General features: G+C 48.3%; 1 protein-coding gene across 1 annotated transcript in view; it reads left to right on the top strand.

The window, feature by feature from the left end:
• The window catches only part of LOC140348240 (latent-transforming growth factor beta-binding protein 1-like), a 66,095-nt gene that overhangs the window by 25,114 nt on the left and 28,472 nt on the right, over positions 1–12,509 (top strand). Inside the window, 6 exon segments of the mRNA XM_072434297.1 lie at positions 1,425–1,484; positions 1,989–2,111; positions 5,931–6,104; positions 7,547–7,729; positions 9,044–9,130; positions 11,607–11,732. Coding sequence (XP_072290398.1) covers positions 1,425–1,484; positions 1,989–2,111; positions 5,931–6,104; positions 7,547–7,729; positions 9,044–9,130; positions 11,607–11,732 — 753 coding nt within the window.

Raw genomic sequence — 12,509 nt, 5'->3', positions numbered from 1 at the left:
AGGATGCACTATCCTGTGCAAGCTTTATGATCACCTTACAGTCTCTGCTCTCACCCCGGATATCAATAGCTTCAGCCTCATCCTGCTGCTCATTCCCAGAACCCTCGGACGAGCTAAGGGACTTTTTACGTTTGCGGGCACGTGCAGCCAGAAAAGGCTGCTCCTCCACGCCGTCCAGAACGTCTTCGACCACCGATCTACTCTCCTCCGCCATCTCCCGTCTCTCCAGACCGGAGAGACGGTCTGGAGAGACATCTCATGACTACATGTCTTCATGGCTTCATGACTTCATGACTACATGACTTCATGACTTTATGACTTCATGTCTTCATGTCTTCATGACCACATGTCTTCATGACTTCATGTCTTCATGACTACATGTCTTCTTGTCTTCATGACTTCATGACTACATGTCTTCATGACTTCATGTCTTCATGACTACATGACTTCATGACTTCATGACTACATGACTTCATGACTTCATGTCTTCATGACTACATGTCTTCATGACTACATGTCTTCTTGTCTTCATGTTGTTGTTGTTGTTGTTGTTGTTGTTGTTGTTGTTGTTTTATGGCATGTAGTCATGTCTTCATGTCTTCATGACTACATGTCTTCATGACTTCATGTCTTCATGACTACATGTCTTCATGACTTCATGTCTTCATGACTACATGTCTTCTTGTCTTCATGTTGTTGTTGTTGTTGTTGTTGTTTTATGGCATGTAGTCATGTCTTCATGTCTTCATGACTACATGTCTTCATGTCTTCATGTCTTCATGACTACATGTCTTCACTACTTCATGTCTTCATGACTTAATGTCTTCATGACTACATGTCTTCATGTCTTCATGTCTTCATGACTACATGTCTTCATGACTTCATGTCTTCATGACTTCATGTCTTCATGACTACATGTCTTCTTGTCTTCATGTCTTCATGACTACATGTCTTCATGACTTCATGTCTTCTTGTCTTCATGTCTTCATGACTACATGTCTTCATGTCTTCATGACTACATGTCTTCATGACTTCATGTCTTCATGACTTCATGACTTCATGACTTTATGACTTCATGACTTCATGACTACATGACTACATGACTACATGACTTCATGACTTCATGTCTTCATGTCTTCATGTCTTCATGACTTCATGACTTCATGACTTCATGTCTTCATGTCTTTATGACTTTATGACTTTATGACTTCATGACTTCATGAATTCATGACTTCATGACTTCATGTCTTCATGACTTCATATCTTCATGACTTCATGACTTCATGACTTCATGTCTTCATGTTTTCATGACTTCATGACTTCATGTCTTCATGACTTCATGAATTCATGACTTCATGACTTCATGACTTCATATGAGACGCGAAAACAAATCTTCAACTCAATCGACTCTAAACATGTTGCAGCTCTGCCCATGATGGACTGTCCTCACGGCTACAGACGGGTCAACGCCTCGCACTGCCAAGGTACTGACCTCATACACTTTAGAGCAGGTTCTGGTGGTGTTTGATGGTGTTTGATGGTGTGTTTGATGGTGTTTGATGGTGTTTGATGGTGTCAGATGGTGTCAGATGGCGTCTGATGTGTTTTGATGGCGTTTGATGGCGTCTGATGGTGTTTGATGGTGTGTTTGATGGTGTTTGATGGTGTCTGATGGCGTCTGATGGTGTTTGATGATGTGTTTTTGATGGTGTTTGATGGCGTCTGATGGTTTTTGATGGTGTCTGATGGTGTCTGACGGTGTTTGACGGTGTCTGATGGTGTCTGACGGTGTTTGATGGTGTCTGGTGGCGTCTGATGGTGTCTGATGGCGTTTGATGGTGTCTGATGGTGTCTGACAGTGTTTGATGGTGTTTGACGGCGTCTGATGGTGTCTGATGGTGTCTGACAGTGTTTGATGGTGTTTGACGGCGTCTGATGGTGTCTGATGGCGTTTGATGGTGTCTGATGGCGTTTGATGGTGTCTGCAGATGTGGACGAGTGCCTGGTTCCTGGGATTTGTCCGAACGGGAACTGTCTGAACACAGTGGGCAGTTACAGGTGCTCGTGTCACGCCGGCTTCATGCCGGACCCCAGCCTCACCCTGTGCATGCGTGAGTCACATGACCTTCAAACAAACGTCACATGACCTCTAAACAAACGTCCCATGACCTCCCAAACAAACGTCACATGACCTCCAAACAAACGTCACATGACCTCACAAACAAACGTCACATGACCTCTAAACAAACGTCACATGACCTCCAAACAAACGTCACATGACCTCTAAACAAACGTCACATGACCTCACAAACAAACGTCACATGACCTCCAAACAAATGTCACATGACCTCCCAAACAAACGTCACATGACCTCTAAACAAACGTCACATGACCTCCAAACAAACGTCACATGACCTCTAAACAAACGTCACATGACCTCACAAACAAACGTCACATGACCTCTAAACAAACGTCACATGACCTCACAAACAAACGTCACATGACCTCCAAACAAATGTCACATGACCTCCCAAACAAACGTCACATGACCTCCAAACAAACGTCACATGACCTCACAAACAAACATCACATGACCTCCAAACAAACGTCACATGACCTCACAAACAAACATCACATGACCTCCAAACAAACGTCACATGACCTCCAAACAAACGTCACATGACCTCTAAACAAACGTCACATGACCTCCCAAACAAACGTCACATGACCTCCAAACAAACGTCACATGACCTCCAAACAAACGTCACATGACCTCTAAACAAACGTCACATGACCTCACAAACAAACGTCACATGACCTCACAAACAAACGTCACATGACCTCCAAACAAACGTCACATGACCTCTAAACAAACGTCACATGACCTTACAAACAAACGTCACATGACCTCACAAACAAACGTCACATGACCTCACAAACGTCACATGACCTCACAAACAAACGTCACATGACCTCATAAGCAAACGTCACATGACCTCATAAACAAACGTCACATGACCTCACAAACAAACGTCACATGACCTCACAAACAAACGTCACATGACCTCCAAACAAAGTCACATGACCTCCAAACAAACGTCACATGACCTCCAAACAAACGTCACATGACCTCCAAACAAACGTCACATGACCTCTAAACAAACGCCACATGACCTCTAAACAAACGTCACATGACCTCCAAACAAACGTCACATGACCTCACAAACAAACGTCACATGACCTCACAAACAAACGTCACATGACCTCCAAACAAACGTCACATGACCTCATAAACAAACGTCACATGACCTCCAAACAAACGTCACATGACCTCCAAACAAACGTCACATGACCTCCAAACAAACGTCACATGACCTCCAAACAAACGTCACATGACCTCCAAACAAACGTCACATGACCTCCAAACAAACGTCACATGACCTCACAAACAAACGTCACATGACCTCACAAACAAACGTCACATGACCTGACAAACAAACGTCACATGACCTCACAAACAAACGTCAAACGTCACATGACCTCCAAACAAACGTCACATGACCTCCAAACAAACGTCACATGACCTCTAAACAAACGTCACATGACCTCCCAAACAAACGTCACATGACCTCCAAACAAACGTCACATGACCTCCAAACAAACGTCACATGACCTCTAAACAAACGTCACATGACCTCACAAACAAACGTCACATGACCTCACAAACAAACGTCACATGACCTCCAAACAAACGTCACATGACCTCTAAACAAACGTCACATGACCTTACAAACAAACGTCACATGACCTCACAAACAAACGTCACATGACCTCACAAACGTCACATGACCTCACAAACAAACGTCACATGACCTCACAAACAAACGTCACATGACCTCACAAACGTCACATGACCTCACAAACAAACGTCACATGACCTCATAAGCAAACGTCACATGACCTCATAAACAAACGTCACATGACCTCACAAACAAACGTCACATGACCTCACAAACAAACGTCACATGACCTCCAAACAAAGTCACATGACCTCCAAACAAACGTCACATGACCTCCAAACAAACGTCACATGACCTCCAAACAAACGTCACATGACCTCTAAACAAACGTCACATGACCTCCAAACAAACGTCACATGACCTCCAAACAAACGTCACATGACCTCACAAACAAACGTCACATGACCTCACAAACAAACGTCACATGACCTCACAAACAAACGTCAAACGTCACATGACCTTCAAACAAACGTCACACGACCTCACAAACAAACGTCACATGACCTCACAAACAAACGTCACATGACCTCCAAACAAACGTCACGTGACCTCCAAACAAACGTCACATGACCTCATAAACAAACGTCACATGACCTCACAAACAAACGTCACATGACCTCCAAACAAACGTCACATGACCTCCAAACAAACGTCACATGACCTCCAAACAAACGTCACATGACCTCACAAACAAACGTCACATGACCTCACAAACAAACGTCACATGACCTCACAAACAAACGTCAAACGTCACATGACCTTCAAACAAACGTCACACGACCTCACAAACGTCACATGACCTCACAAACAAACGTCACATGACCTCCAAACAAACGTCACATGACCTCCAAACAAACGTCACATGACCTCACAAACAAACGTCACATGACCTCACAAACAAACGTCACATGACCTCACAAACAAACGTCAAACGTCACATGACCTTCAAACAAACGTCACACTACCTCACAAACAAACGTCACATGACCTCACAAACAAACGTCACATGACCTCACAAACAAACGTCACATGACCTCCAAACAAACGTCACATGACCTCCAAACAAACGTCACATGACCTCACAAACAAACGTCACATGACCTCACAAACAAACGTCACATGACCTCACAAACAAACGTCAAACGTCACATGACCTTCAAACAAACGTCACACGACCTCACAAACAAACGTCACATGACCTCACAAACAAACGTCACGTGACCTCCAAACAAACGTCACATGACCTCATAAACAAACGTCACATGACCTCACAAACAAACGTCACATGACCTCCAAACAAACGTCACATGACCTCCAAACAAACGTCACATGACCTCCAAACAAACGTCACATGACCTCACAAACAAACGTCACATGACCTCACAAACAAACGTCACATGACCTCACAAACAAACGTCAAACGTCACATGACCTTCAAACAAACGTCACACGACCTCACAAACAAACGTCACATGACCTCCAAACAAACGTCACATGACCTCACAAACAAACGTCACATGACCTCCGAAACTCTTCTCATTCCCGTCTCTAAAACCTCCAAAAACACAGACTTCTCACTGTCTGTTTTCTCTGCTCCTTGTAGTTAATCACAAGCATGTTTAACGAGTGTAACGAGTTTAACGAGTGTAACAAGTTTTAACGACTCAAAACAAGAGGCAAAAATCAGAGAAACACAAAAGAATCATTTGTCTCCAAACTCTGACTTGATCTCGTGCTAAAGTGCCGTGTTTCCACTGATGCTAACGACTATGTGCAGCCTTAGCAACACAAAGCTAGCAAAGTATGTTAGCAACACAAAGTTAGCAAAGCACGTTAGCAACAGCTGTTTCCTGTTTATGGCACTCGCTTTGTCAAGAGCCACAATCTGATATTTCCAGGTCATAAAGCGTCTGACGTTAGCATTAGCATTAGCATGACATAAAGAGGTTCAAACGCAGCGTAGAGGCTTTAGCCACGCCCCTCACACATTCTCTATAAACATGCTTGTCCCTGGTTTCTGGTGTAACTCTCTGGTGAAGGGTCTCTCTCTCTCTGTGGGTCTGGTGGTCCCTCCTCCTTGGGTCTGGTGGTCCCTCCTCCTTGGGTCTGGTGGTCCCTCCCCCGCTGCAGCCGACCCCGCCGTGGGCCCCGTCCTGGAGGAGAAGGGGCCGTGTTTCCGGCTGGTGGGCTCCGGGCGGCAGTGTCTTCACCCGGTGTCGGCTCAGCTCACCAGGGGTCTGTGCTGCTGCAGCGTGGGCAAAGCCTGGGGGCCGCACTGCGACCGCTGCCCCGCCCCGGGTACAGGTAAAACATGTCCGCTCTAACCCCGCCCCCGGTTCAGGTAAAACATGTCTGCTCTAACCCCGCCCCCGGTACAGGTGAAACATGTCCGCTCTAACCCCGCCCCCGGTTCAGGTAAAACATGTCCGCTCTAACCCCGCCCCCGGTTCAGGTGAAACATGTCCGCTCTAACCCCGCCCCCGGTTCAGGTAAAACATGTCCGCTCTAACCCCGCCCCCGGTTCAGGTAAAACATGTCCGCTCTAACCCCGCCCCCGGTTCAGGTAAAACATGTCCGCTCTAACCCCGCCCCCGGTTCAGGTGAAACATGTCCGCTCTAACCCCGCCCCCGGTTCAGGTGAAACATGTCCGCTCTAACCCCGCCCCCGGTACAGGTGAAACATGTCCGCTCTAACCCCGCCCCCGGTTCTGGTGAAACATGTCCGCTCTAACCCCGCCCCCGGTACAGGTGAAACATGTCCGCTCTAACCCCGCCCCCGGTTCAGGTAAAACATGTCCGCTCTAACCCCGCCCCCGGTTCAGGTAAAACATGTCCGCTCTAACCCCGCCCCCGGTTCAGGTAAAACATGTCCGCTCTAACCCCGCCCCCGGTTCAGGTAAAACATGTCCGCTCTAACCCCGCCCCCGGTTCAGGTGAAACATGTCCGCTCTAACCCCGCCCCCGATACAGGTGAAACATGTCCGCTCTAACCCCGCCCCCGGTTCAGGTGAAACATGTCCGCTCTAACCCCGCTCCCGGTTCAGGTAAAACATGTCCGCTCTAACCCCGCCCCCGGTTCAGGTGAAACATGTCCGCTCTAACCCCGCCCCCGGTACAGGTGAAACATGTCCGCTCTAACCCCGCCCCTGGTTCAGGTGAAACATGTCCGCTCTAACCCGGCCCCCGGTTCAGGTGAAACATGTCCGCTCTAACCCCGCCCCCGGTACAGGTGAAACATGTCCGCTCTAACCCCGCCCCTGGTTCAGGTGAAACATGTCCGCTCTAACCCCGCCCCCGATACAGGTGAAACATGTCCGCTCTAACCCCGCCCCCGGTACAGGTGAAACATGTCCGCTCTAACCCCGCCCCTGGTTCAGGTGAAACATGTCCGCTCTAACCCGGCCCCCGGTTCAGGTGAAACATGTCCGCTCTAACCCCGCCCCCGGTACAGGTGAAACATGTCCGCTCTAACCCCGCCCCTGGTTCAGGTGAAACATGTCCGCTCTAACCCGGCCCCCGGTTCAGGTGAAACATGTCTACTCCTCCCCACTGTCCTACTGACCATCGATCCACTCCCCTCCGCCATCTCCTGTCCCTCCAGACTGCCCACTGCGCAGCCCTGACTCCTCCTCTTCCTCCTCCCCATACCAGCTGACTCCTCCTCTTCTTCTTTGATCATGTAATCTGGGCCACACGCGACACCAAACGACACGCCCTTTTTCTAACTTTATCCACTCTTTTCACAGCCAAATTCAAGGAGATCTGTCCTGGAGGAATGGGCTACACCGTCCTCCCGAACCCGGTCCACAAACCCATGGTCCCCCAGGAGCCAGTGCAGCCGGCCCCGAGACCGCAGCCCGCCCCCGTGCCCCTGCCCACGCCCGAGGGCCCCATGGAGGCCTTTGAATACAGCGAGGAGCCAAGGCCAGGTCAGAGATCCACAGGGAACGTGAAAACATGAATGTCACAGTTTGAGAGCATAAGCACCAGGACTAAACCAGGTCTAAACCAGGTCTAAATCAGGCCTAAACCAAGCCTAAACCAGGTCTAAACCAGGTCTAAATCAGGCCTAAACCAAGCCTAAACCAGGTCTAAACCAGGTCTAAACCAGGTCTAAATCAGGCCTAAACCAGGCCTAAACCAGGACTAAACCAGGTCTAAACCAGGACTAAACCAGGCCTAAACCAGGCCTAAACCAGGTCTAAACCAGGCCTAAACCAGGCCTAAACCAGGTCTAAACCAGGTCTAAATCAGGCCTAAACCAGCTCTAAACCAGCTCTAAACCAGGACTAAACCAGGTCTAAACCAGGACTAAACCAGGACTAAACCAGGTCTAAACCAGGACTAAACCAGGTCTAAACCAGGTCTAAATCAGGCCTAAACCAGGCCTAAACCAGGTCTAAACCAGGTCTAAACCAGGTCTAAATCAGGCCTAAACCAAGCCTAAACCAGGTCTAAACCAGGTCTAAACCAGGTCTAAATCAGGCCTAAACCAGGCCTAAACCAGGACTAAACCAGGTCTAAACCAGGACTAAACCAGGTCTAAATCAGGCCTAAACCAATCCTAAACCAGGCCTAAACCAGGCCTAAACCAGGTCTAAACCAGGCCTAAACCAATCCTAAACCAGGCCTAAACCAGGCCTAAACCAGGCCTAAACCAGGTCTAAACCAGGCCTAAACCAGGCCTAAACCAGGTCTAAACCAGCTCTAAACCAGCTCTAAACCAGGACTAAACCAGGTCTAAACCAGGACTAAACCAGGACTAAACCAGGTCTAAACCAGGACTAAACCATGTCTAAACCAGGTCTAAACCAGGCCTAAACCAGGCCTAAACCAGGCCTAAATCAGGCCTAAACCAGGACTAAACCAGGACTAAACCAGGTCTAAACCAGGTCTAAATCAGGCCTAAACCAGGTCTAAACCAGGTCTAAACCAGGACTAAACCAGGTCTAAACCAGGTCTAAACCAGGTCTAAACCAGGTCTAAACCAGGTCTAAATCAGGCCTAAACCAGGTCTAAACCAGGTCTAAACCAGGTCTAAACCAGGACTAAACCAGGTCTAAACCAGGTCTAAATCAGGTCTAAACCAGGTCTAAATCAGGTCTAAATCAGGTCTAAACCAGGTCTAAACCAGGTCTAAATCAGGTCTAAACCAGGTCTAAACCAGGTCTAAATCAGGTCTAAACCAGGTCTAAACCAGGTCTAAACCAGGTCTAAACAATGCTTTCTTCTTGTTTGTTCAGAGGTGATCGAGAAGACGTCTCCTCCAGCTCCAGTTGAGATCCTTCCGTCCAACGCAGGACAAGACCTGGCTCCCACACAGTCTGCTGGTAATTCTACTACTACTACCAACTACTAACTACTACTAACTACTACTAACTACTACTACTACCAACTACTAACTACTACTAACTACTACTAACTACTACTAACTACTACTACTACTACTACTACTACTACTACTACTACTACTACTACTACTACTACTTGTTGTTGTTGTTGTTGTTGTTGTTGTTGTTGTTGTTGTTGTTTTATGGCGGTTGGCATCCAATTGTTGCATTACCGCCAGACTTTATTCCTCAGACGTTTCGTAGTCCTCAGACTCTGTCGTAGTCCGTAAAAGTACACCTTCCAGTGCCTTGACTTCCAGTGCTTTGTCCTCTGACACGGTGTTCTTTCTGAGCGGGAGGCCAGTTTCCTAGCACATTTGCTACTACTACTACTACTACTACTACACAAGGCAATTCAAAGTGCTTCACACAACAGGCCGTTCCATGTTTAGAAGAAGAATAAAGACTAAATTCTAAATTCTAAAGACTAAAGACTTTAGAATTTAGAATTCTAAAGTCTTTAGTCGGAGGAGAGTAGATCGGTGGTCGAAGACGTTCTGGACGGCGTGGAGGAGCAGCCTTTTCTGGCTGCACGTGCCCGGAAACGTAAAAAGTCCCTTAGCTCGTCCGAGGGTTCTGGGAATGAGCAGCAGGATGAGGCTGAAGCTATTGATATCCGGGGTGAGAGCAGAGACTGTAAGGTGATCATAAAGCTTGCGCAGGATAGTGCATCCTTTAAGGAGTGGAATTCAGTGGCATTGTCAAAGAGCCTAACTGTAGCTGTGGGAGTGATCAAGAGTGCGAGTGTCCTTAGGGATGGCTCGCTGCTGGTCGTGTGCAAGGACGCGGCTCAGCAACGGAAGGCGATTGGAACTAAACGTCTGGGTGGAAAGGACATTCTTGTGTCTGATGCTGATCCTCTTCTTCATCATGATAAGCCCCGCCTCTTCTTCATCATGATAAGCCCCGCCTCTTCTTCATCATGATAAGCCCCGCCTCTTCTTCATCATGATAAGCCTCGCCTCTTCTTCATCATGATAAGCCCCGCCTCTTCATCATGATAACCGCCTCTTCATCATGATAAACCCCGCCTCTTCATCATCATGATAAGCCCCGCCTCTTCATCATGATAAGCCCCGCCTCTTCATCATGATAAGCCCCGCCTCTTCATCATGATAAGCCCCGCCTCTTCTTCATCATGATAAGCCCCACCTCTTCTTCATCATGATAAGCCCCGCCTCTTCATCATGATAACCGCCTCTTCATCATGATAAGCCCCGCCTCTTCATCATGATAAGCCCCGCCTCTTCATCATGATAAACCCCGCCTCTTCATCATGATAAGCCCCGCCTCTTCTTCATGATAAGCCCCGCCTCTTCTTCATGATAAGCCCCGCCTCTTCTTCATCATGATAAGCCCCGCCCCTTCTTCATCATGATAAGCCCCGCCTCTTCTTCATCATGATAAGCCCCGCCTCTTCTTCATCATGATAAGCCCCGCCTCTTCTTCATCATGATAAGCCCCGCCTCTTCTTCATCATGATAAGCCCCGCCTCTTCTTCATCATGATAAGCCTCGCCTCTTCTTCATCATGATAAGCCCCGCCTCTTCATCATGATAACCGCCTCTTCATCATGATAAACCCCGCCTCTTCATCATGATAAGCCCCGCCTCTTCATCATGATAACCGCCTCTTCATCATGATAAGCCCCGCCTCTTCATCATGATAAGCCCCGCCTCTTCATCATGATAAACCCCGCCTCTTCATCATGATAAGCCCCGCCTCTTCTTCATGATAAGCCCCGCCTCTTCTTCATCATGATAAGCCCCGCCTCTTCTTCATCATGATAAGCCCCGCCTCTTCTTCATCATGATAAGCCCCGCCTCTTCTTCATCATGATAAACCCTGCCTCTTCATCATGATAAACCCCGCCTCTTCATCATGATAAGCCCCGCCTCTTCTTCATCATGATAAGCCCCGCCTCTTCTTCATCATGATAAGCCCCGCCTCTTATTCATCATGATAAGCCCCGCCTCTTCTTCATCATGATAAGCCCCGCCTCTTCTTCATCATGATAAGCCTCGCCTCTTCTTCATCATGATAAGCCCCGCCTCTTCATCATGATAAACCCCGCCTCTTCATCATGATAAGCCCCGCCTCTTCTTCATGATAAGCCGCGCCTCTTCATCATGATAAGCCCCGCCTCTTCATCATGATAAACCCCGCCTCTTCATCATGATAAGCCCCGCCTCTTCTTCATGATAAGCCCCGCCTCTTCATCATGATAAGCCCCGCCTCTTCATTGTGACTGATATATAGTCACTGTAAAAAGCTGCAGTGAAAAGTGGCCATGTGACCTTTTAGAACTCTACATGTGTGTGGGCGGGGACAGGGGGTAGGTGAAATCAGGGCTGACGATGTGACATTAAAGTAGATTTAGTAGATTATATGTTTTAACGTGACTTTTCTGTGTCAGAGGTGGACGAGTGCCAGATCAACCTGTTCATCTGTGGACCCGGAGTCTGCTATAACTCCGCCCACGGCTTCACTTGTCACTGCCCCGAAGGATATCACCATGACGACCAGCTAAACACATGCACAGGTGAGGCCGGGACCAGGACCAGGATTAAACCAGGACCTGGACTAAATTAGGACCAGGACAAACTTGACATGGAGCTGTGACTAAAGTAACACAAGAACCACAGATGTGTCTAAAGTTCATGTTCGTTTGGACTAAACAGACTGCTGGTCTCAGCTGGTCTCTGCTGGTCTCTGCTGGTCTCTTCTGGTCTCTGCTGGTCTCAGCTGGTCTCTGCTGGTCTCTGCTGGTCTCTTCTGGTCTCTGCTGGTCTCTGCTGGTCTCTGCTGGTCTCAGCTGGTCTCAGCTGGTCTCTGCTGGTCTCTGCTGGTCTCAGCTGGTCTCTTCTGGTCTCTGCTGGTCTCTGCTGGTCTCTGCTGGTCTCTGCTGGTCTCTTCTGGTCTCTGCTGGTCTCTGCTGGTCTCTGCTGGTCTCAGCTGGTCTCAGCTGGTCTCTTCTTGTCTCAGCTGGTCTCTGCTGGTCTCAGCTGGTCTCTGCTGGTCTCTGCAGGTCTCTGCTGGTCTCTGCTGGTCTCTTCTTGTCTCAGCTGGTCTTTGCCGGTCTCTTCTGGTCTCTGCTGGTCTCAGCTGGTCTCAGCTGGTCTCTTCTGGTCTCTGCTGGTCTCAGCTGGTCTCTTCTTGTCTCAGCTGGTCTCTGCTGGTCTCTGCCGGTCTCTGCTGGTCTCTGCTGGTCTCTGCTGGTGTCTGCTGGTCTCAGCTGGTCTCTTCTGGTCTCTGCTGGTCTCTTCTGGTCTCTGCTGGTCTCTTCTGGTCTCTGCTGGTCTCTGCTGGTCTCAGCTGG

Source organism: Eucyclogobius newberryi, unplaced genomic scaffold (assembly GCF_026437365.1).
Source record: "Eucyclogobius newberryi isolate DKJ021-1_F unplaced genomic scaffold, fEucNew1.0.hap1 SCAF_64, whole genome shotgun sequence".
Taxonomy (NCBI): domain Eukaryota; kingdom Metazoa; phylum Chordata; class Actinopteri; order Gobiiformes; family Gobiidae; genus Eucyclogobius; species Eucyclogobius newberryi.
This window is presented reverse-complemented; position numbering and strand designations above follow the sequence as displayed.